The sequence below is a fragment of the Diplotaxodon limnothrissa genome, linkage group LG23 (genome assembly GCF_057381915.1).
Source record: "Diplotaxodon limnothrissa isolate DT_005_m linkage group LG23, D_limnothrissa_male_GT1.1, whole genome shotgun sequence".
NCBI classification, from domain to species: Eukaryota; Metazoa; Chordata; class Actinopteri; order Cichliformes; family Cichlidae; genus Diplotaxodon; species Diplotaxodon limnothrissa.
This window is the reverse complement of record NC_140617.1, coordinates 8,386,550-8,412,827: the sequence shown is the minus strand read 5'-3', so window position 1 is coordinate 8,412,827 and position 26,278 is coordinate 8,386,550. Positions and strand designations below refer to the sequence as shown.

The window sequence follows — 26,278 nt, the reverse complement described above, 5'->3', positions numbered from 1 at the left end:
GTGTGCGTGCTGGGAAGCACACTGCAGGTCACAAACACCTCCCTCTTTCACTGTATCGTGTGAGTAATAGGCTCCACCACTGGCTCCTATAAACATGTTGTTGACGCCACAGCCAGTCAGAGATACCTGGTCGGCCTGCTCCGTCCCCTCTGGCGCTCCCCAGGAGAACAGTATGTTTGCAGATTGGCGACGGCTGCTGCTGTTGCGAGATGAACTGAGCATCTGTGCTTTTAAAGACTTCTAAGTGCGCCTCTATCAGAGCCCACGGTCAACTGCCCACAACTCCGACGCGCTAGGCAAGCAGACAAGAGCTACCTTACTCATATAAAGGCATTGGCTCACCTTCACAGGTAGACCCATGGAATGATAACTATGGAATACCACTGGATACTTCTCTCTGTGTTTTTACAGCTAACCTTCCATCCAGGTAAGACTGAGCCTTTACACTTGACGCGCCAGTTTACGCAGACAACTGTTGCTTTTCAATTTTGAACAAAGAAAGGGTTTCTGTTTTAATGCTTGCTATTTTGCAGCCCAGTGTGATAAAGATAATCTACGTATAGCGAACCGTACCGCTGCACTTGCCTCCCATCGCGATTTGTCCGTACTTCTCTTTGTTCTATGAAGTAGTCAGATCTGAAGGGTGCTGAATAAGACAACCCGAAGTCAGAGAAACCTAATGAGGAAAGTGGATACTAATGCGGACGATCTGGGCGCTGGAGCTACTTTAATATTTTATGTTATACTGGGAAAACAGGGCGCTATTTAAAAAAAAAAGTAATCAAAACGATAAAGTGTTGAACAATGTGCAAGAGTGAGCTTCAAAGAGACTTCTTGATCATTTTGTGCACGATGAAGCCGTTTTTTTATTTTTTTTTTTCCTGGAGCTGCACATAACCGTCAGTATGAAAATTTATTGGCGTCTCTTGATTCACAGGAAGTATGCAAAACGTCTGTCGAAAGCAGGACTGCATTCACATGTAATTTCTCCCTTTTTTTTTAGATAAATATTGTCACATGTGTGACTTTTAACACTGAGCAATGTAAAACGTTTCGCCTGCGCTCCGGGTTGGTTGGTTGTGTTTTGATCTGAGGATGAATATCAAAAACACATTGCAACTGTTGTGTTTTGGCATCATCTTCAGAGTCCAGCCGAATAGGTCAATCGTCTATAAACAGCTAATGATATCTTTACTGCCTTTTAAAAATACTCAGTGTCAGTTTTTTTTAATTTCACGATTCAATTTTTTGGTCGCTTTAAGTGGGTTGATGTGCAGCCTGTCATTTTTTAAATTCGATTTGGGTTGTTGTTGTTTTTTAATCTTGTTAGGAAACAGAGTTTTGGATGTTCCCAGAGCTATCTCTATGGAAATTTATGAAAAACCGACATTGGCCATGCATGTTTATAAAAGCGGTGAACCGCGAGTGTTGCTGTTTAACTTTGCGCTCTTTTGCGCACATGGTGCGTCTACGGAGCTTCTTCCAGCTCAGGGCGGCATCAGGTGGACTTCCATCTGACCGACAGCTTGGCAGCATATAATGCGCCCATAGGGGACGGTTGATGTTCACGACATTTTCACCAGGGGCTTCGACTAACTGCCACATTTCCAGCGAGCGCGCACAAGCTTACCTGGCATATGACGCAATACGGCACGCCATGAAGTTTGCCTTTAGCCCGCTTACGCACAGTGTGGACCTAATTAAGTTTTACCATGTTTGTTCTGCATTTGGTGGATATAAGAAATCAGATCAACTAAATAAACGCTATGAAGATTCAGTTAGGCTTAATATACATCGCATGCAAATTAATCTCCTTCTTTTATACTGATATCCAAATGTTCACGTTTTAACTCAGGGCAATGTTGGTATTATTTACAGTCTCTTAACAGGGTGTATTTGTATACTGATACCCTGCTATTCCTGAAATTCCGTGTTATTTCATCATTTAAGATAAATGTATTCTTGCTACACTTCCTTCTTACAATAGTGTCTTTCTTCATGACTTGTTAGTGCCAGACTGGCTCTCTGAACAGTGTTTATTCATTTATATATTTTATCCAAGTATGAATTAAAAGGATGGAAAGAGCACATCTATTCACATAAAAACCTTGTTGTTCATTCCTGTTGTACTGCTGCTGCAACCACAGTCCTATAGTGTTTATCACAAGTGGCTTCAATAAAGACAGTGATGTTTTCTCAGGGAACAAAAACATTACTCGAGCAACTCAATCTTTCCCCACCTGTTTTCAGTTGGTGCAGCAGATTAAGACTCTGGGTAACACCCCCGCCCCTTTAAATACAGACCATGCTACAAGCATTTGTTTTATTTTATACCATGACTGGTAAAAAGCACATATTAATTATTGAGTGTTTTTTCATATGGCACATTTTTCACCACCAGTCTGCTTTATAATGCCAGCATTTCTTTTAACTATCATAGAACAGTTTACATATTCTGAAGCTGTTTTACTTACACCGCTGATGCAGATAAATGTTTTGAAAAGTCATTTCCAGCTTGAGGGTCTGGATCCATCAGAGAACCCTATTATTAATTTAAGGGGTGCATAATTGCTTTTTGTTTTGTTTTTTTAAGTTAATCAATAAATTGATTGATTTCGTTTTTTCTCGTGAAAATCTTTCTTTTTGGTCTCCTAGCATCTTTCAGTAACAATCAGACATTGATTGACTAGCAACTTTTTGGCAAAACATCTTGTTTTGTGGAGCTACATCCTGAGTACAGAAGCCATGAGTACAATTCATGTTGTTTCAAGAAGTCACAAGTCATAAATGTTGAGAGCAAATAAATATACTGAAGAAGTTTTACATATAAAGTTCATGTCCCTGTTGGTCAATTTGTGAATGATGGCCAGTATAAATCTTTTGTTTTGAAATCTGATGTGGGCTACCCTTATGTTTAACTTTACATCAGAGATTTTATCCCTAAGCTTTCATGATGCATGGGAGGCTTGTGGGGCCATATAAGTGGAAACATCTTGATTTCACAGTGCTGAAAACATTTTACTGTTGTACAATAGCTTTGGTCAAGTAAAAACAAAACAAATCTCCAAATGGATAAACTGTAGGGCCTTAAGTTCATATGAAGGCTTAAGAAATAATGCCTTGATTTTGCACTTTCTTGCATTTTCATACCCGTGGCATTCATTTAAATACATTCTTTTTCCCATTCAAGGTGATACAAAGCCCACTATCACCCCTGCCAGACCCCACGTCGTCATCCAGCTCAACGAACCCTTCAAACTACGTTGCCAGGGTGAAAACAGGATACAGTGGAAGCGGGAGAGGTCAAAGCTGCTGGCAGCAAACAACATCGATGGGATGTTGACATATTCAATTGAGAAGGCTCTGCCTACTCACATGGGTCGCTATATCTGCCAGGAGGAGGGTTCCAAGGAACATGCCTCCATCTACGTCTATGTGAAAGGTACCTAAATGTTTCTTGGTGATTAAACCCTTTCGAGACTGTGTGGTAATTTTGTGAGAGAGAAAGAGAAAGGAGCATGTACGCAGGCTGCAGGGAAAAGTAGACAAAATCTATGTGTGTGGGTGTATTAGCAGAAGAAGGTGTTTGTGACTTTGCCCTGGACAGGTACAGTAGCTACCAGAGCTATTTATTGAGTGTATGACTGAGTTTTACTGTAGTTCTTCTTCTACATGACCCAATATCCCCTTGGCCCAAAGCCATCACTGCTGGCTTCTATCATGTGCTGATCATTCACTCCACAATCCGTTCATCTACCTTTGAGGCAACAAGCAGGAACTGCTTAGCAGATGATATTTAGAAATATTGAGAAGTAATTTGTTTGGTAATCATTTAAATCGTGTTGGAAGATAATCCTGTTTTCTCGTTAAGGAACTTATTCAAAAGGAATATCTACAGATTGATAATCTTTCACATGTTAGTCCTGGTTGTTGGTTGTTTTGGCAACAATTATGGTTCCCATGGTAATAGCAGTGTGACTTAAGACTACAGATCCCAGATTTCACAGGGCACAAACAGCACAAAGTTAAGTCTGAGTTAAGTAGCAACAGTTTCTAGTTTATATTATCAATTACCTCAAACATCTGAGATGAGCCTTCCCCAGCAAGACAATTAACTGCAGAAATTAGTTGGAGATGCAAAGCCATCGACCCAGCCTAGAAAGTCCTCAGTCCCAGTCTGATAAAGCATCTGCAGAATCTATCAGAGCAAACCAATCTATCGAGTCAGCATCTCACAGTACTCAGGGGGTCCACTGAGATCAAAAGAGGACTTATTTTATTTGTATCAGAGCTGTTTCATGGTTGAATTTGGAGATTATTAGCAACATAGCTTTAATAATAATGTGAAACAGAAAAGACTGTCACAGCAAAGTACATTGTTCCTCGTATATAAAGGAATTGGATATCCAGCATTACATCCCCATTATTATAATAAAAAGTTCAAATACCCATATACTGTTACCCTGCTTTCATGCTACCTTTGCAATTTCTTTTATTTATTTATTTTTTGCCAGATCCTGGAAATCCCTTCAGAAAACTAAAGGTGTCTAGATATGTTACTCGTGAGGGAGAAAATGCTTCCTTCCCTTGCCTGGCAACTGATCCAGATCTGGAGAATATGCACCTGGAAACATGCTCCAGTAAAACTCTGCCCCCTGGTCTCCAGTTCTCCGCCAGCCTGGAGCATGGCATTTACATGCACAACACACAAAAGGCCTACGAAGGTTGCTATGTGTGTGCAGGAAGACTCCATGGAAAGGACGTCAGATCAGGCCAATTCTTCCTGAGTGTTGTACCAGGTAAACTAGTGTGGGTGTGCAGCATATGTACATTTTTCGATTTGGCTAAAATCAACCAAAGGAATGACATCACATGAGGTTTGTTTTATTGCAGTACCCACTGCGCCTCCTGTAGTTGAGCTCCAACCATCCACAAGAGTGATTCTGACCCGAGGTGAGAGATTCTCCCTCACCTGCAACACCAGTAATGCCAATAGAGAAATCAACATCACGTGGGTCACCCCACCTGGCTCGGTGAGAACCTTCTGCCTTTGTCTTTGCTGTGTGCTTTGCCGTCAGTGAAAGATTTAACTGCTTCCCTTTTTGAGTTGCCTTAAAATTCTGCATTTGTTGCCATTCCAAATGAGCTGCTACAATTTGGTGCTCCAAAATGAAAATAATTCAAAGGAAATTAATTCAAGTCCCTTATAATATTGGCGAATCTTTCACTGGTAGCACAGCCTCGTCCTTGCGTCTTCCTGTTGCCTGTCTTTAAAAAGTCCACAATGTCTAAGCTTCAGGTATGCCTTGCAGTGTACCTTGTGAGCTACCGTAGGTGTGTGTGCTTGCATGCAGGTGGTTGTGTGCATGTGGTAGTTTGTGCTTGGTGAGCATAGACATGCAGACAGGGTTAATCTCTAGAGATCTCTGGGCGTTGACAGGGTGCCGTCTGGTATCCACAGCAACCAGCAAAGGTTGGCAGTTCTTCAGAATCCCTGATGGAAAAATTTGCCAATAGCCACAGAACGACACTGCAAATCGATGCAGTACGGCCACAGGATGCTGGGAGTTACATATGTGAAGTTAGGAATGGAAAAGGGGTCAGCAGCAAGTCGGTGTGGCTCGATGTATATGGTGAGTAAGTGATGTAATTTTGTTTTTTGCATTTAAAGCTGGACATGAACTTAAGAGTTTTTGTGAATTATTCTCCTCAAAAATTTTCTGCATCATTAAGTTTTCAGTGTTTTAAATGAGTTAAAGGGAACCCAATACACTGATTTCCAATGGTATCAGTATTTTTTGATTCCACTAATGAAGCTTTGTATGATTCATGCTTTTAAAAAATCGTTTTCTTCTGATTGCCTCTCACAAACAAAATATGTGAACATCAGGTAGGTGTTTCTACACTCACATCCAAAGCTGAACACCTTATATGACCATATTAAGCATGTTCTCTCTCATTAATGTCATGGGGCGATCGTGGCTCAAGAGTTGGCAGTTTGTCTTGTCATTGGAAGGTTGCTGGTTCGAGCCCCGGCTCCGACAGTCTCTGTCGTTGTGTCCTTGGGCAAGACACTTCACCCGTTGCCTACTGGTGGTGGTCAGAGGGCCCGGTGGCGCCAGTGTCTGGCAGCTTTGCCTCTGTCACTGCGCTCCAGGGCAGCAAAAACAAATACAGGCCATTTACCATATAGAGTCAAGAATAAGAACAAAACTGACTAATGTTGAGCTTTTTGCTCATTGGTAATACTTAAACATACCTTGCTTGAAACTTTACCAGTGTTTTATATAAGCATCCACCATTGCAGCAGTACAGATATGACTAAAACAAAAAGGAAGAGCATAACAGTTAAATGAGAAGATATATTTCACTGTGATTATTAGACATTAATTAGGCTGAACTACATGTAACCCACTGTACAAGAAGTTAAGGGAACAAAATAGCATTGATTCTGTACTATCACTTCCACTTTCTTTAACAATACAACATAAAACACAGTTCTTTTGTTTGGTTGGCTAAGCATTGTTTCAATTTAACTTTACTGCATGTGCCAGTGATAACAATGGTTTCATTTTGTTTTTCATGAAATAATGTAATAAAGACCAAAGGCTGCTTCCTATTTGATTATCGCACATTAAAACATGTTTAAAATGCAAATGCAGACAGTATAACACTGTGAATCACATTTCCCTTTATTTCTTTGCCTTATTTTAATTAAGACATTTTAATGCTTCAATAATTCTCAACAAGTACTTTATGTACAAGCATTTTACATGCTGATCCTCTTACCTGTGGTTGACCACCTCCACATTTCCATACTGTTCAATCCACAGCTGACCAACAATGATATTGTGAACACAACATGTGGGATTTGTCCATGTGTAGGCTTCATTGTGCCTGGAGGGAAAAAAACCAAAACAGTTTGGCACAATGTGCACTTTCAAAATGGTAATAGAAAAGGCGATAGGCGAATTGGTAAAAGGATAAATATTGATACAGGTAATATTTCCTTTTTAAAAACAGCTAGCAGCTCTTACTTGGGCAGCTCCAGTGTGATTGTGCCTTTCGGCTCAGCTTCCACACTCTTGCCCCAGAACTTGAGTTTGGGATAAATAGAGCCATGAAAAACAAAGTCCTGCTTCAAGCCCTCAGCATGGAAGGCGCTGACCGGAGGGTGATGGCTCACCTGCTCTGAGATGAGCCTGAAGCCCAGATCCTCCCTGAAATAACCAGGGACACAGCTATGATGAATGGAGGCATTTGAAGACAGCTGTGTATGTTTGGTAAGCTGCACAGCAGAATTTAAGAACTTGTTGCTAGATAAAATACACTCAGTGGCCACTTTATTAGGCACACCTGCTCAACCACTTGTTAGCACAAATATGTAATCAGTCAATCACACTGAAGCAACTGTGTGCATTTAGGCGCACGTGACCTGCTGAACTTCAACATGGCATGATCGTGGGTGCCAGATGGGACTGTCTGACTGTGTCGCAGAAACTGCTCATCTACTGGGATTTTTTTGGCCCAAAACAGAGAAAACATCCAGTTAGCGTTAGCTCTCTGAATGCACAACATGTCGAACATTGAAGCAAATGGGTTACAACAGCAAAAGACCACACCAGGTACCACTCCTGCCAACTAAGTTTAAAATTCCCACAGCCAAAATTGGACAATACATGAATGGAAAAATATTGTTTGGTCTGATGAGTTTCCATCTCTGCTGTGACATTTGGATAGTAGGGTCAGAATTTCGTGTAAACAACACAAAAGAATGGATTCATCCTGCATTGTATCAACAATTCAGGCTGCTAGTGCTGGTGTAATGGTGTGGCAGATATTTTTTTGGCACACTTTGAACAATGTTTAAACTCCACAGTAGGGCTGGGCGATATGACCCAAAATTCATATCTCGATATTTTTTACCTAGATGGCGATATAAGATATATATCTCGATTTTTTTTTTTTTAAAGCCATAAAGTAAGAACAAAAAGAGAGTTCTTAGTCAAAGCTGTGTCCCAGATGTCACACAGGCACTTTTATTAACATAGAGCATAGATGTACATAAAATTTACTCAAAAATAAATTATGAGCATTTATTAAATAATAATGCTCCATAAATAAAAGAAAACAATGTTGTTTTTGTGCATAACAAAAAGCTCACAATTGTGCAGTCAAAATGTAAACTAAAAGACGCTGAGCACAATAACAAAGACAGATTTCACAGCTGCTCTGTTCCCAACTTCTACTCTGTGACTGACAGCATTGAGTTTGAAATCCTCTTCGTAACCACGTCTCTTAACAGGTGCCATTTATGGTCCTTATACACAGTAGGGTAATATTACGTTGAAGCACAGTACGTATCACTCCGCGAGGCTCCTCGGTAGCCGTAATGCTCTGACAGTCCATCAAGCGGTGCAGCTCCGTAGCTTACCAAAGTCGTACTAAAACATTTTTTGACAGATTGCTGAGCGCTGTGTACCACATAAAATCGGTTCGCAGCCATCAAGCACAACCAGAATTCATACATAAGGCGCGCTGTCAACTTTTGAGAAAATGAAAGGATTTTAGGCTGTGCAGCGCCTCTGGGCTGCATGGCGTTAGCGTGGTTAGCTCGTTAGCGTGGTTAGCTAGCTAACACGTTGACGGCGTCCAGCCCCACGCACGGGTCGATGCGCAGTAACTCATTAAAGACGTTAATGCATCTGGCACTAGTATTGTGTATATCATGAACTCTCATGGACCATCACCACTTAGAGTCACATTTTATGGTGACAACAAAATAAGTTAATATTCCTGAAACAGTCACTGATTATCTGGCATGTGATAATAATAAAATACATAAGTAACATCATGCCCCAAATAACAGACCAAATCAATCAGAGCATACAGTGGTACATTTTCTCCCAACCCCTGATGAGATCTATTTTCTAGGGGTGCAACGATACACAAAATTCACGGTTCGGTTCGGTTCGATACTTTGGTGTCACGGTTCGATATTTTTTCGATACAAAAAAAATGTTCATGCCTTTTTAATTTGTCATTTATTAAAATTATAAATATATATTTTAACTCAAAAGTACAGTTTTTAAATTTAACCCTAACCCTTGTGCGCGTTTTTTATTTTGACAGCGAATGCGCACCTGCGGACCACTTATGTGCAGCCCTGGTTATTTAGCTCGTCATATTGCAGCCACAGAAATTCTTTTGTCCATGAAACCATGAAGCTGCACTTTCTTTTTGCCTTATAGTCTGATTTGTCATAACTTCTCCGTTTTGTGGTAAGCTTTTCTTTGGCTGTCACTTCTTCACCCTGACCTGTCTTATTTGGCTCAGAAGAAATGAAATATATATCCTCCTGCTTTTACACACGCACTCACATAAGCTCAGCGATTCTCTGCGCGATCAACCTCTCACATGTTTAAGCTTGCTGCGGGAGATTTCACTTGTCATGTTTGCATAGTAAGCTAACGATTAATAAGACGATGTCAGAGGAATTGGTGCACAAATTTTCATCACTCACAGATCAGTGCTGTCGCTCTCTATACACAGTTCGCGCGATTGCAAAGTGAAAGCAAAAAAACAAGCGCAAATTCAAACGCGATTTCAATATGTCACATATTGACAGTGGCTCACCGATGCCAATGACATAATTACCCAGCTACATTTCTGAAAGAATGCAAAAGCATTGACATATATTTTTCTTCCTACAATAGCCCGACGGGCAGGGAAGAGATAGATTTTGGTAGCCCGACTGAAAAAAATCGCTAGCCCCAGGACGTCGGGCTAGCGATATTGCAAGCCCTGTATCTGATTGAGGAATCACTCATCTTTGGAAAAGAGAGTTTATTACAGAGAAATGTCTCTTTCCAAAATAAAAGCTATACTATCCGCTTCTTCTGGGCTATATTCTCAGCAGCATAAGGAGAATCATGTGCTAACAGCTGTCTAAATGACTCGGCTAAAGTTAGTAGCATGCTTGTTGTTTTTGTCTTTGCACTAGGATGATGTCGGCGTAAATGTGCAGTCATATTCGTTGTGTTCCCACTAGTGCTTTCAGGTTAATCTCGTTGAAATGACCTTAACGCCACAACACGGCAAATCTCCGTTAACGAGCTACCGCCGATCGCCCCGTGCATGGGGCTAGACGGCCAACACGTTAACGAGCTAACTGCGCTAACACACTAGCTCCCACCCATGTAATTGAGCATTGCACGGCACATCCAACATACTGTTTTACTTTAGTCCATGACTCGCTTACCTTCAGGGTCATACGTCACATGAAAACCAAAATAATTCCAAACGCCAGATCTGGAGAGCTTAACTTCTGTCTTGCTAGCTTGCCCTGCGCTCTTCCTTCTGACTATGCTGTCTGTGTTGAGCACTCAGTGGATCTGCGCTCGACAGTGCAGCCTAGGCGGAGTAGTCGAACGCAGATTCACTGAGCGCTCAACACAGACAGCATCGTCAGAAGGAAAGTTGATAAAATAAATTACAAATGTTGTATTGTTCGATACATATGCGTACCGAACCGAAAGCACTGTATCGAACGGTTCAATATCGATACGAATATCGTTGCACCCCTACTATTTTCAGTATTTAAATTTATCCTAACCCTTTGGAGTGCATGTGTTGGATGAGAACAGCACTAGTTAGATAATTCAGACTTCGGTGCATTAATCTACAAATTTGACAACAATTTAATTTTCTTATTTTTCAGAAAGAGGATTCATCGACTTAATGCCCACAAACAGCAGCATCTTTCACGTCCGCTCCGGCGAGAGTTTGTCCCTGAAAGTTCGAATAGTGGCTTATCCAAAGCCACACATCTCCTGGAGCTTTAAAGGCCACGAGCTGAGAAACACAACTGACCATGTGATCACCACACACAGTGATGAATACAGGTGTGACAGCACACAAGCACACACTTGCTTTGTTTTATTTAATTGTTGGAAAGATGGAAACATCATATTCAGCCAGGTTTATTTTAGGTGAATCTCTGGTTTAGCTGCAGGTCATAGTCCCTTTAAATATACAGTTGAAACAGTGCCCTGGGGTTTATTGTGAAACAGGAGCTGTCAGACTGTGAATGACTGTCTTGAGAAATAAAACCATGATATATCTGGAGTGTAACCTACATGCTGCAGATAGAAATGTGTATTCTGATGTAATCCTGCGTGCCTCCCACCCTCAATATTACTGTCAGGAGATATGGCATTGTGAAATATGTTGAAAAATTCTGCAACAGAAAAAAAGATAATAAGAGTATATCCTGTTGGGTGAACAGCTTTTAAAATACTTATTTTTGGCAAAGAAGATATGTGTTTATTGCTACACTTTTTTATGTCTCAATGATCATTAGAATTGAACTTCATTTGAGTAATGCTTCATTACAACAGGAAGAAGACACCCAGACTAGTTTCAAGATGTTTGCTGAGACTTGTTCCTAATAAAACCCTGATGCAACCTTTAAGCCTGACTTTAATAAATATAACTCGTAAATATCCATTGATACAATTGATACCGATAACTAGAAAAAACTTCACCAGATGAACAGAATCAACTTTTGGGGGTTTATTACTACAGTGGCCACAACAGTGAATAGATGCAAATAAAGACTGAAAAGATTTAATACTTGTCTAATAATATTTTTAATATGCATACTGCAGATGCACATGAAAGAGCAGAAAACAAAGAAAAGATGGTTACAATATAAAATGCAAATATCTGAACATTTTATGTTCTTTCTCACAGGGTGGCTAAATGAGAATCAGCTCTTTCCTGTTTTGGCACAATTAGAGCTTGAATGAAATACTGTGATATTTGAATCTTAAAAATCAACAAATGCACTAATAAAATAATTATTTTATGCTTAGTTACATCAGTGAGCTGAGGCTAGTGCGGCTGAAAATGTTAGAGGGTGGAGTTTACACCTTTCAAGCCTCCAATGGTGATGCTTCAGCAAATCAGACATTCACCGTCTTTGTGATCAGTAAGTTGTTTTCACATTTTTTTTGAAAGGTTTCATATTCCCTTAAGCCATGGGATGAATTTCATGACCCACCCATAGTGTATTTTACACTTACTTTGTGTGGAATGAAGTCCAGCTCTCCACCCTCACCACACCTTGCAAATATACCTTGCTAATGCTTAAACCAATATTTTTCCTCTGGTTCATTGTCACATACCTAACACATTGTGACATTAACTTGTGTTTATCAGGTAAACCAGAAATTGTATCGATTGACAGCCCAGTGAATGGACAGGTGCGCTGTGTGGCTGAGGGTTTCCCTGCTCCCCAGATCACCTGGTACTACTGTGAGCATCCATATGGCAGGTGAGATTTTTAAAGCTTCTAAAATCCTTTCTATTTACTGACTACTACTTACTGTTACCAACATGTCAAAATATTTTTTTAAAGGGTTGTGACTTCTCATAAGATGTTTCTGTTTGTCTTGCTTTTCTCAATGTTTTTGTGGACGGGGCTGCATCTTGAAATGTCATGTCATACATTCCTGCACCACGTTTAGCAATGACAGCTGCTGGGGCACTGCCAAACATATCTGACCAAACAATGGCCTTCAAAGCCCCTGATTAAGTGTTGAGCAACTTTTTTTCCCAAAAATAATATAGCTAGAGAGTTTCAGTTATTATGCTGACTGGTGTGATTTCGTAAGGCTTTAAACATTTCAGTTTGCAAAAATGAAAAAATGGATGTGGTCCCTCAAGGGAAACTACACATTTTCATTGTGATAAAAACAAAATATTTGCTCAATTTGTAACACAGCTGAAAGTAAAATAATAATTAGCAGAGGCAGAGTGCAATGGTATGTGCTGCACTTTAGAACCCCAGCCTAAAGTAATTATACTGGTTGGAAACTCATATTAGCCAGATCGGTCATCTGTCTCATAAACTGACTAAACAAAGGAAAACCTGCCAAACCAAAATCAATAGCAGCTCTGTAATTTGTAGCCAACAAACAAAATTCTCTAATGTTATCCAATTATTAGATTTATGTCTGCAAAAAAAAGTCTCATGGCTTTAGCAAGGCAATGAGGCATGCATGCATCTGTGAATTTAACAAAATACTTTCCAGAAAATCTTTCTAAATACAACATTTTCATTTTGCATTTCGGAGAATTCTTCTTGGTTTACTGCGTATTTTAGCACTGTGTTTGCACACAACACTAACCATTTATTTATTTGGAGTTTTATCTCCATATTCAACCTTTAACATGGCTGAAATGAAGTGCATGTCAAGGGTCCTAAAGGTCACACTAAAGACACATTGGAAAGAGTCAGGAATAAGATAAGATAAGATAAGATAACCTTTATTAGTCCCACACGTGGGAAATTTGTTTTGTCACAGCAGGAAGTGGACAGTGCAAAAGTTATGACGCAAAAATTAGAATACAATAAGAATAAATACAGTACACAGCTGTACAGAATAGAATAAAATAATATACTATATACAGTAGAATAAAATAGAATAAAAATATACAATAAGATAAAAATAGAATACGAATGCTATATACAACTGAGTAAAAATACAACGATGCCAGAAAAGATTATTGCACTTAGTGTTATTGCACATGTGTGGATGTGTGTGTTTGTTCAGTTAAAGTCTTTATTATGGAGTCTGACAGCAGTGGGGAGGAAAGACCTGCGAAATCTCTCCGTCCCACACCGTGGGTGCCGCAGTCTCCCACTGAAGGAGCTGCTCAGTGCTGTCACAGTCTGCTGCATGGGGTGGGAGACGTTGTCCAACAGGGATGACAGCTTAGCCGCCATTCTCCTGTCACTCACCACCTCCACTGGGTCCAGAGGGCATCCTAGAACAGAGCTGGCCCTTCGGATCACCCTGTTCAGTCTCTTCCTGTCCCCAGCAGAGATGCTGCCGCCCCAGCAGACCACACCATAAAAGATAGCAGAAGCCACCACAGAGTCATAGAAGGTCTTCAGGAGTGGGCCCTCCACCCCAAACGACCTGAGTCTCCGCAGCAGGTACAGCCTGCTCTGCCCTTTCCTGTAGAGGGCGTCTGAGTTATGAGTCCAGTCCAGTCTGTTGTTCAGATGAACACCAAGGTACCTGTAGCTGTCCACAGCCTCAATGTCCATACCCTGGATGTTCAGTGGTTGCAGTGGAGAATGCTTGTGCCTGCGGAAGTCTACCACCAGCTCCTTGGTTTTACTGGCGTTGATCTGGAGGTAGTTCAGCTGGCACCAGTCCACAAAGTCTTGAGTCAGTCCTCTGTACTCCTTGTCGTCCCCATCAGTGATGAGGCCGACTATTGCAGAGTCATCAGAGAACTTCTGCAGGAAGCACTGGGTGGAATTGTGGGAGAAGTCTGCAGTGTAGATGGTGAAGAGGAACGGAGCCAGAACCGTTCCCTGTGGGGCCCCCGTACTGCAGACGACCCTGTCCGACACACAGCCCTGAGTCCTCACATACTGTGGTCGGTCGGTGAGGTAGTCCAGGATCCAGGTAGTGAGGTGATGGTCCACTCCAGAGTTCTCCAGCTTGTCCTTCAGAACCGAGGGAAGAATAGTGTTGAAGGCACTGGAGAAATCAAAGAACATGATTCTCACAGTGCTTCCAGCGGTCTCCAGGTGAGCGAGGGAACGATGTAGGAGGTGAATGACGGCATCATCCGCGCCAATGCCAGGCTGGTAGGCAAACTGAAGTGGGTCCAGTGATGAGCTTGTTAGGCGCCGAAGCTGAGCCAGGACCAACCGCTCCAGGGTCTTCATCAGGTGGGATGTCAGAGCCACCGGCCTGTAGCTGTTGAGGTCCTTGGGGCGTGAAGTCTTTGGCACTGGTACAACACAGGAGGTTTTCCAGAGCTGTGGGACTCTTCCCAACCTCAGGCTCAGGTTGAAGAGGTGCTCCATCACCCCACACAGTTGGTCCGCGCAGGACCTGACGACCCTCGAGCTGATGCCATCTGGGCCCGCTGCCTTCTTGCCATTAATCCTCCTCAGTTCCCTCCTAACCTGGGTGGTTGAGAGAGACAGGCTGGAGCCTTGTGTTGAGTGTGTATTGGATGCTGTTGTTGGGGGTGGGGGGGAGTGAGCAGGGTGAATAGAGGAGGTGTGAAGTGTCTGAGGTGTCAGAGGTGGAACAGCAGCAGTGGGGGTGGGTGAGTCTGCAGCCGATGTTGTAGACTGTCTCATGGTTGAATCAAATCTGTTGAAGAAATGATTCAGTTCATTTGCCCACCTCACATCCCTCCCAGGCAGAGAGTTCTGCTGTTTGTGGCCTGAGATGGTTCTGAGGCCTCTCCAGACTTCACCAACGTTGTTTTGCTGAAGCTGGTTCTCCATCTTCTGCCTGTAGCTGTCCTTCCCATTCCTTATCAGTCCCCTCAACTCTCTCTGCACCCTTTTCAACTCCTCTTTGTCTTTGGAATGATGATGATGGTGGAATGTGAGATTGAGGGATTTGACTGGGCTGACCTGTGATTGGTTGACTGTGATAAGATGACCCTCCCATGTGACAGGGGATTGAGAAGTATTGATTTGTGATTGGTTGGTGCTACAAGTGAACAGGGTTCATCTTGTGTCAAACATAAAGTGTGCTGAAGGAGGAGCCCTGGGTTGCTGTAGCAATACCAATCCAAAGCAGCTGGGTCAATGAATCACTGCTGATAATCCAAACTTTAGCCAGTCATTTTTAAAAAAAAAATTGTAGTCAAATCCACTTAACGCTCACTACATGCACAATCATTAAAGGCATGTAAGGCATGTATATCCAAGTAGAAAGTAACCTGATCTAAGTCAGCCTATCACCAGAGAGCACTTAAATAACTGCTACTCTTATTAGTACAGTACCGTCAAAGGTTAATTACAAATATTTCATCTTTGGTTCATGAGCACAAAAAGACATCACAAAAGGTGAAACTAACAGCTGCTGTTGTACTAAAATAGAAGTGCATGCTTCTGTGGTTCTGCATATTGTAAAGTTAGGTTATTTGAAAGGGTTTTATAGCCTCAGGAAAGTAATCTTTCAGAGACATACAGAAGAGATTCCAGACAACAGACAACCGTTTTGAAATCTAGATGATCCCATCAACTCTTTTGTCAACAGTATATAATCTTCTGCCTTCAGGTGCTCCCAGCAGGTAAATTCCACCCAGGAGGAGCTCAATGTCATCACCATCACACTGTTCAGTCCCATGTTTGGGAAGACAGAGGTGGAGAGTCGGGTGAACATCAGCAGAGCACGGTTCAATACTCTGGAATGTGTGGCTACAGTGGAGGGAGAGCAAGCCTACATACTTTACTCTATTAGTGGTGAGTTGAATTCACGGATATACATCCAGTCATACATAAGCAGCACAGGTAGTCTAAATAGGGGTTGTGGAATTAAAGGAGGCGTTGACGTCTGTCAGTTCACATGTTTTGCTGCTGAAGTGATGCAATCCTCTCCATGCTTTCTTTGTAATATTATAGGACAACAACAGAGGACATAGGTGTAAGAATTTATTTACTTTTTGGAACACAAAAAAATTACTGATCTGGCAAACTCTGTCTGTGACTCCATGCACTAAGTTATCTAAGCAGGTCTTCCCCTCAGTGAACGCCACTGAGGGGAAGGATAATTCCTCAGCAAAATATTTACTGAAAACATGACTTTGGCAGGGATTAACCCATAAATGAAGTCCTACTACTAGATGTTGTTCGTCTATGATCTGTTAGGTAAACCTTGGTGAAGAGATACCACCGACATGATTGGCTCAGATAGCATTTGGTGAGTCCATTGTTTACTTCATGACCCCAAAACCACTTTTTTGTAACGGCCTCCCCATCTGCTCTGCAGTGTCCTCAAAGTAGTCTGAGTCTGAGCTGAGTTGTCCCCAAATGAGCCTGGAGGACTGGGTTTATGCAAGACACAGGGGCTAACTGTGGCTCCAGCGGGTATGTGGGCGAGCATTATGAGGAAGACGAGTGTTTGTGGCCAGACAGGACAGGCCTTTGGGAGTGTGTGCCCAGGATTTTTCTGCTTTACAGAGTAACAGCGGACCAGACGGAGGCGCTGAGACTGTGGAGCACAGTAGGAGTCCTGGCAATGCCGGGCATTGTGGGGCTGTGGGAGGCTCGGAGGTGTCAGTGAGCTGCAGCAGAGAACACGCAGAGCTTTAGAAACCACTGACAGGTTTACAGGGGATTAGTTCCTGCAGACTCTGCATTCTCAGATTTGAAGTGGAGAGAAAGCTTCTTATCGCTAAAGAGCTTATTACACCCCACTGTACAGAGGAGCAAAACAATAAGGCATCACAATGAGCCAGACACAAAGGAACAGAACACTGATTACTTCTAATTATTCCCAGCACAGCTGTATAAAATAAGGACAACATTGTGGCTTAAAAAAAAAACAAACTAAAAACAAGGGGAATTTCAGCAACTAGCAAAACAAAGTGCATAATTTTTTAAACAAAGAATAAAAGCACAGAACTCCACAGTATGTATACTTGTATAATTGGATTAGTTTGTGGTTATTTGATCAAAGTGGGCTTCACTGTGACTTAGACTTCTCTGTCTTACCTTATTGCCTCCGTGTCAATGTCGTTTAGAATGTAAACATGACAAACCTTGAAAAGATTCCCCGATTGGCTCTATCAAACATTACTGTTTCTGTCTCTCTGCAGAGAAAAGAGTTCCACATGACCTGTTCACCCCTCTGCTAATTGGCTCCATTTCAGCAGCAGGCATCCTCTGCCTCATCCTTATCATGCTGTTCTACAAGTACATGCAGGTAAGAAAGCACTGTACTTTTCCTGCATGCCCCACCCTCTTTGATTACATTTATAAACAAGTGAATAGAAAGACCAGAGAGATGCCACGTGTAATTAATGCATGAATTGTCTTTTGATATCTCCGTGTCTTATTGTTCACACTAGAAACCCAAATATCAGATTCAGTGGAAAGTTATCGGAAACGACTATGTGGACATTGACCCCACCCAGCTACCGTACGATGACCAGTGGGAGTTTCCGCGAAACAACTTGCGCTTTGGTGAGCATCCGGAACCTATTCACCAAAATCTGTACTGTGTTCCGTATCTAGGCTCCCGTAATTACATTAATCCATAATTTCTGACACACTGCAGCCCTAAAATTTATGTTCTGGGTGCCATGTCTTAGGTGTAAGTAGGGAGCAGGATGATATGAAGATAAATGGGGGCTTGTATCTGTAATAAAGCCTAACAGTCCAGTGGGTATGACATCATCGTTGCCACCCTCAGGCTAGTTCCCATTGATTGACAGCCACTCTGGTTTCTGTGTATGGACACAGCATTAGGGGCTTAGCCATGTCTGTGGTCTTTATTTACTAACCAGTTCCACAGTTCATTAATGATGAAACCCCACTCCCTCACTGCAAACACAATATTGTTGACATATTCTGGGTGTTTTCAACAAACCTTAAACAGGATCCTGTATGTCCTGGTGCCTACGTACACAGCCTGGGGGTTAAAACTGCTGCTGTCCTAGGAACACTACCATGGAACTTGTTTGTTGGAGAAAAAACAGGATGGGGATTAACAGTTTTGTTTCTGTCTCCATTTTTTAGGGAAGACTCTGGGATCTGGTGCATTTGGAAAAGTGGTGGAAGCCACTGCATATGGACTCTCCAAAGCAGATTCAGTCATGACTGTGGCTGTGAAAATGCTCAAATGTAAGTGCTGTCAACACACATGCAAATGAAGTGGGATAAGCACTGTGTAGCTGTTTTGACTATGTGAGAAATGTGCACAGTAGCTTCACGCTGTCCAGAAATTCTAATGAAAACATAATTTGCCTGCAGATGCCTGTAAACAGAGTCATTACGTGGATATTTTTTGGTGGTTTGCACGCTATGCTATATAGCTATATTAAAACATTTCAACAGAGCTCTTTTATTTCATTTAGCTCTCAACAATTATGTATTTTAAGCTAGCAAATACCAGATCACGATACGCAAGCACTGCTTAACATGAGTTTGGCTACAGTGTACCCTTAATATTTCAGTGAATAATGAGTGCATTGCATATTTTTCTTTCCACAGCTAGCGCTCATGCCACAGAGAAAGAAGCACTAATGTCAGAGCTGAAAGTCCTCAGTTACTTGGGAAACCACATTAATATTGTCAACCTGCTGGGAGCCTGCACAGTTGGAGGTGAGGCAACCATTTTCGCTTGCGTTATTGTTTATGACTGGAATAAAGTTGTAAACTTCATAAATTGCTGCAACTTTTGAGGAGATTTATTTTCACTGTACTGCAGGTCCTACCCTGGTGATCACAGAGTACTGCTGTTTCGGAGATCTGCTCAACTTTCTACGCAGAAAGAGAGACTTGTGCATCTGCTTTAAGCTTGAGGACGATTACTACAACCGCAACGTCATGCAGCAGAGAGTCACAGATGGGTCAGGTTCTTTTTTATCTTTAAAAAGTGATTTATTGTCCTGTGGAAAAGACAGAACTAGTATTTACTATCCAGAACGTGCGTAGGAGGAAGTTATTTGGACAGCAGCATGCTTATGTGTGGCTGTATTCAGCTGAGACCAGACTGCTCCTTTCCTCTTCACAGTGACAGCTTGAACAGCTACATGACCATGAAGCCTTCTGTTGCTGGCAACGCACCGGTCAGCTCATCCTCTGAGAAGAGAAACTCGCTACGCAAAGGCAAGCCGGCCAGCCATTCATCAAATTTCTCCTATCTTTATTAGCACGCCAAGGTGGTTACATCATCACATTGGAAAAATCATCTTCATTTTGTTTGTCTTCTCAGGTGGTCCTTACGTTGAAGCAGACACGGAGAATGAGATGTTTGCTGATGACGGTTTGTCTCTGGACACCGAAGATCTCCTCAGTTTCTCATACCAAGTTGCCAAAGGCATGGAGTTCTTAGCCTCGAAAAATGTGAGCATCCACTTGAATGTCATTTTTTAATGGCAGTCCATATAAAGCAGCAAAATACATATGTTCTGATTTTTTCACTCACAGTGAAAAAATTTGGTGTCCTTCCAGAACATTCTAGGGAGGTTTTTACTCTTAAATTTCTGTACACCTTTAACATTATCATTACCACCCCACATTCTGTCCTTTTGAGCTAATGCTATAGGGTTATATTGCTTGCATAAGATCAGTATTTCTTGTCCATTTTCCTCATAACTGTGCTGCAGGTTTTGATGTCCAGTCATGACAATATTAGGCTGGACACAAACGGCAGTCCACATTTGTTTCACTATTTATTTTCTACCATATATAAAATGCATTTTCTTTACATGGACTACCAAATTAGATTTGTGGATAAAACTCTGATGCCTGATAATCTGACCTTTTTAACGCAGCACATGGATCATGTTTCCACAGCTAGTAAACAGATCCAAAATGGATGTTGAAGCAAGCTGCTGAAAAATTCATTGGTTGTGGAGGCAATGATACTGAGGCCAGTGTTCTCATGTATCAGTGTCAGTGGTTGTATGTTACAGACCCAAGTGTGGAAGCTCAGTAGCAAAGAGCATTCAAAAAAAGCACCTCATTCATGACTATGTGATTAACTGTTAATGTATGTAACATGTATCATGTATCACTGGATTGTATAAGTAATGATGCATTTGTTTTTCAGTGTATTCACAGAGACCTGGCTGCCAGAAATATCCTACTGACTGAAGGAAGAGTGGCCAAAATCTGTGATTTTGGCCTTGCCCGAGACATCACCACAGATTCTAATTATGTCGTCAAAGGCAATGTAAGTCTGCACTAGCTGCAGGACACACAGGGATATAATATTAGAGGCGTGATACATCTTTAGTATCACTAGTTTGGAGTAGGATAAGACTGTTTGATAGGTTTGGAGGTCATCCGCTTAATTCATCACCATTCAGACCTACTATAAAAATGAATTCCTTCCTTATGACCTATTCTAGTTCACTAGAAAGTGAGATTTAGTTTAAATGATGCTTCATTTGAATTCACTAGCAAAACTTTCACGTGCTAGAAAATAACTAGCAGGAAAGTCTAAATTTAAGATTTCACCAGAATCAAAATCATCAACAGTGTCACAAGGAAAGATTTGGACTTTATAAGTGATTATTTGAACAAGATTTTTGTTTGTTTGTTGATTTTAGCTTTCTTGCTAGTATGAACTCTACTCTTGTAATGGATTCGCAGGAACATGGTACAGACAAATCCGGAAAACTGGAAGCTTTTGTTTGTGTAGTTCTCAAATTGTAAATCCAGGGGTTCATTTGCCTTGCCACACTTCCTGATATGTAAATTCAGGAGTTATCTAACGTACCTGTCTATAAGACGAGCTTTTGTGAACACAGTAGCTTACGTGTATTTTTCCCAAACCAGTGTAGGTACCTGATCTTATCTGTCTATGGAGAACCTGTACTGTATTTAATTTACATTTTATAGAAGAATCTCTTTGTGATAAAGTTTTCTTTTAGCATATTACATTTTTTCCTTGTTTCAACAGTGGCCTCAGTTGTTCTGTATCCCTCAGGTGCTAGACAGCTGCAAACACAGTACTTTATTAAAAAGAAAAAAACTTTAACACTTACATCTCTTATGCAAGTAGTCTTATTTCTGACTGACCTCTATCCCAAATTTATTTCTCTATGCATGACAGCCAATAAACTGATTGTCAAATTTGTGAGGTATGAGCCTCACAAATTTGTGCCGAGCTCTGCGTGTTCTTTGGGACCCCAGGCAAATACCTTCTGCATACTTTGTCAAGGCTATTCATTTATCAACCCTCTGTTGCACATTTTCTGTCCCCAGCCACATAAAAAAAAACATTTCCAGGAAAAGGTTTCATGTCACATTGTAATTTATTGCAAGTTGCCATATACTCACTTTACCTTTCAGGCTCGTCTGCCAGTGAAATGGATGTCTCCAGAAAGTATCTTTGAGTGTGTTTACACATTCGAGAGTGACGTGTGGTCATATGGCATCTTGCTTTGGGAAATCTTCTCACTGGGTATGTCTCTCCATCCACTTTATGTGTGTTTGTCTGGCTATCTGTGTGTTTTCACAAGTGTGTAATGTAACTAAATATCTTGGCTGAACATAGGAAACAGTCCGTACCCTGGTATGCAGGTGGACGCCAAGTTCTACAAACTAATAAAAGAAGGATACAGAATGGATGCCCCAGAGTTTGCGCCCAGTGAAATGTGAGTTTTTGTTGAATTGAAATGTGGATCATCAAAAGGAGAGATTTAGTGAGACAGATGGAGGTGGACTAGGACTAGGAAAGAGTGTAATGAGCAGGATATCAATAGCAGCTTTCTTTCTTCCTGTTGTGCTTGGCTTTTCACAAGAAAAACTAAAAATGAGGATGTGTTAAAACTTTCAGATGGAAGTGAGAACAGAAAACAATATACACAAAAGAAACAGGATATAATAATTGTATGTTTGATTACTGCTGTGCAGGTATGAGATTATGAGGTGCTGCTGGGATGCTGACCCCTTCAACAGACCCCCGTTCAGGAAGGTCGTGGAAACGATTGAACAGCAGCTGTCAGATGCCACTAAGCGTGTAGGTTTCAACATTTGAGTGTTGTTTTCTTTTATTATCCAAGGCAACATTCCTGGAAAATAATGTACCCAGAATACCTCACAGACCGTGAGTTTAGCTTAGATAGACTTTTGTTCCAGTTGGTAGGGTTTATTAAAGGACAGGAAATTATTGTTAGACAAGCCTAGAAATAACAAGATATCATTTCATTTTTGGAATCATATTAAATATAATAAAAGCAGTGATTCATACCGTATTATCTTTTGTGTGACAGGACCACTTTAGCCAAAATAGGATTGTTATTACATTTGAAAATAATTTCTATTTGGGAGTATGGCTTAATTTTGGATGGACCCAGGCCTTGCACATGTATACATGTGGAGCTTAATGTCTAAGAGAGAGTAACAGCACAAGCAGCAATCACTGACAAAAAACATGAGACCGAGCAAGTTAGAAATGGTAAATGGCCTGTATTTGTATAGCGCTTTACACTACATTCAGTCATCCACCCATTCACACACTGGTGATGGCAAGCTACATTGTAGCCACAGCTGCCCTGGGGCGAGGCTGCCGGACACTGGCGCCACCGGGCTCTCTGATCACCACCAGTAGGCAAACATTGGGTTAGTATCTTGCCCAAGATATTTGGGAGGGCCTGGGATCAAACCACTGACTTTCTGGTTAGTGGCTGACCTGCTCTGCCACCTGAGCTACAGCAATCCTAGAAATAGCAAGAATGCTTGAAAAGGACACGATATGTTAGAGATGTGTTGTGAAGTCTCCTGCAGAGGCATTATATGATGAGTAATTCTGCATCCCATATGAAAATTGTCAAGATAACAGAGCTGTAGAATTTTATTACAATGCTGTTGATGGTTGTTTAGGCTCTGCCTAAAACCTGGTTTTGATCTTGAGAAAAAAAAAGAAAAATAAGAAAGAATGAATAGGAAAACAACACAGCTAAAAGACAGAGTAATTGTGTAGATGAGACAACACTGATCACTGATATGTTTAAAGTTAAACACGCCAGTAACAGTATCAACCGTCACAGATTTTTGTTTCGCTCTTTCATCTTATCTTTAGATTTATCTGAACTTCAGCTCCATGCTTCCTATGATGCCTAGAGCAAGGGAGGAGCAGAGTTCTCAGAGCCCAGCGTCTCACCATCTCAACTCAGCCGGCAGTAACAACACTCCAACTCAGCCCTTACTAGTCCAACACGAGGTCTTCCTGGAGGGAACAATCCTCTCAGCCGAGTGGGTGTGAGAACCCACCCGACCTGTCTGGCTGCCTCATAAAGTGCCTGTAATGATCCGCCACAAAACACCCAACCACTACACCTGCTCCTCAACCTGGTACCAGCAGCATTTTTTTGTCCTGTGTTGCAGAAGGAAGGCATTTATCTTTGCCACTGTTGTTGACGACTACGGGGAGAACAGTTGGACTAATGCTCCCCTGCTTCCAGGAAGGAACTGTTAAGGCACCAGGGAGAATTGAGGGACATCAAGCGTTACTCTAAAACTGTCATTATGTAAAACCATATTACACTGTAATCAGTTTTGTTTTGTTTTTCCAGTTAATTTTTTCCTTACACATTTCATACAGGTTGTTTTGGTGTTTTTATTTTTTTACCTCTTTTTGTTTCTTGCGTTTTTTCCGGGGCGTGGGGGGAGTGTCTCTTTTCTCTCTCCGATATATATATATATATATATATATAGTAGTGCTGTCAGCATTAATCTTGCATTAACGACATAACCCGCATTAACGTGGCAAATCTCCGTTAGCGAGTTAGCGTGGGGCTGCGCAGCATCAATGCTTTAGCGCAGTTAGCTCGTTAGCGTGGTTTGCTTGTTAACGCGTTAGTGCTGTCCAGACCCACGCATGGGCCGATCTGCGCTAACTCGCTAACGGAGATTTAATTAATGCAGTTATGCCGTTAATGTCATTTTAACGAGATTAACACTGACAGCACTAAGATATACATATATATATACTTTTTGCATTTATGTGTTCTGTTATTGTTTGTTGTTTCCTTTCATGAAAATGTATGTAGCATTTTTATTTTTACTGTGGTTTGCTGTTGCAGTTGTTGGAGGAAAAAGCACTCAAGGCACTTGAACTTCACATCATTCCACATACTAACTAATGCAGCTTTTACTTTTTTTTGATATCCTGTTCTGTTATCATCAGTATTATACCCATCTGTTTAGATCTATTTTACATGAAGGAGCTACTTTTCAGGGGCCAATTGAAAATGAGATGATAAGATTCTGGTGTATAAGCTATTAGACAGCATGTTATGCCATGCTTAGAGTCCGTAAGTGCTTCATGTTAGTTAGAACGTATTTCTGCTTTTTTGTATGCTGGAGGTCATTTCCTAGACACTAAACACCTGTCTTTGCTGAACCATATTACCACATTACCATGACTTGGGGTGGCACTTATTCTTTACACACAGTTGTCTTCAGAGAGATGGTACGCTAGCTTTTCATTTATTCGACTTTTAACTGCTTAACTGTATATAGGTATAGGTAATAATGCTTTACGATGAGATGTTAGATCATTCTTTACAACAGAGACGATTCCTGAAGCCTTTAAGTCTTCATTTTAGTTTTCTTAGACAAGCAGGTCGTTTTTGACAGATGCATTGCTGGAGTTCTCCTGTTAAGGGTGTAAATAGCTGTTAAGGTTGATATAGTTCCTCTCCTGCCACATCCAGTGTATGATATTTGTTTACAAGCATGAGACAGGTACTGCCATTTCTGCGCTGTGTTTTCTCTGTATTTCACCTTCTATCCCTTCACAAAGGACAAGGAAACAGAAAGGCAGTTGTTTTCACCCCATGCTAACGCTGTACTTCTGTATTGCAGTACAGTGGTTAAAGTCATATGAAATGCCATTAAGTGGACTGCAGTATTCCCTGAGGTGACAAGCAAGAGGAAAACACAGGGTCTTCCAGGCTCTAACTTCAGATATTGACACTGGGTACAGAATTCAGCGTGTCGGTCATCTCATTGTTCTCCGGCCAGTAGCTGGTTTCCCAGCAGTACCTCTCTTCTTTGTATCCAGCTGTTTCCTCCACCAGAAGCGGGACTTTCAGCACCTCTCAGCCAGTAGTCTGTATCAGTCCAGACCTTTATGAAACCCCCTCTTCCTTGTGGTGGATGTTATGAGGAGCACCCAGAAAGTGTCCTGTTTGAGTGTATGAACATGTGTGCTTTGTTCTATGCTTGTGTGTGTGTATGTGTGTTTGTGTGTGTGTGCGTGCATGTGTGTGTGTGTCTGCATGTGTCTGTATGATTACTGTCAAGAGGTGCCACTACTAAAGAGTCATCAAGTCATTTAGGCTTCAAAAACCCCACAGTCTTACTGCTCTGTCTTTTTGTAAATATAAATGTGCATATATTTTAAAGTAACATTGCTTTTGAAGATGTTTATCTTATTGAGGATATGGTACAGAATTTTATTATGGTGTGTTTTATGTGCGCACAAACTTCCTACTGTAGATTCAACTTGAGAAATTGCTTTTGTCTGTGTTGCCACTGCAACTTTTCACTCTGGCTAATTTTAGCTAATTCATTATCTCAGCCAGTTTTGCCAGTTCACTTGGTAACTGCCAAAGCTGAACTGCTCCTTATGGTCATGTGTGATCATCACAAAGTCAATACAATTCTACAACCAGGAAGAAGATGTCTCAGAATAATAGAGAGATCAGTTGTAACTGCATTTCCCTCCTCTCATTTAAGAGCTTTTGGTTGCATTTTGCTGAATAT

The 26,278-nt window shown here is 41.3% G+C and overlaps 1 protein-coding gene across 1 annotated transcript; it reads left to right on the top strand.

Annotated features, from left to right (window-relative positions):
* The first annotated feature begins 363 nt into the window (after positions 1-363).
* On the top strand, positions 364-24,013 carry kita (KIT proto-oncogene, receptor tyrosine kinase a). The gene is made up of 21 exons (XM_085348429.1): positions 364-427; positions 3,191-3,442; positions 4,515-4,799; positions 4,894-5,033; positions 5,441-5,633; positions 10,721-10,904; positions 11,877-11,992; positions 12,223-12,337; positions 16,110-16,294; positions 17,650-17,756; positions 17,902-18,016; positions 18,572-18,676; positions 19,046-19,156; positions 19,263-19,404; positions 19,569-19,663; positions 19,770-19,900; positions 20,610-20,732; positions 21,857-21,968; positions 22,062-22,161; positions 22,421-22,526; positions 23,589-24,013. The coding sequence occupies exons 1-21, from the start codon at positions 364-366 to the stop codon at positions 23,769-23,771; spliced, it is 2,964 nt and encodes a 987-aa protein (XP_085204555.1). The 3' UTR covers positions 23,772-24,013.
* The last annotated feature ends 2,265 nt before the right edge of the window (positions 24,014-26,278 follow it).

What these genes read in the sequence shown, in the direction of transcription:
- kita (XM_085348429.1), top strand. Translation starts at nt 364, where the DNA reads ATGATAACTATGGAATACCACTGGATACTTCTCTCTGTGTTTTTACAG. An exon ending in CATCTACGTCTATGTGAAAG is followed by an intron (nt 3,443 to 4,514) that starts GTACCTAAATGT and finishes ATTTTTTGCCAG; the next exon opens with ATCCTGGAAATCCCTTCAGA. An exon ending in ACACACAGTGATGAATACAG is followed by an intron (nt 10,905 to 11,876) that starts GTGTGACAGCAC and finishes TTTTATGCTTAG; the next exon opens with TTACATCAGTGAGCTGAGGC.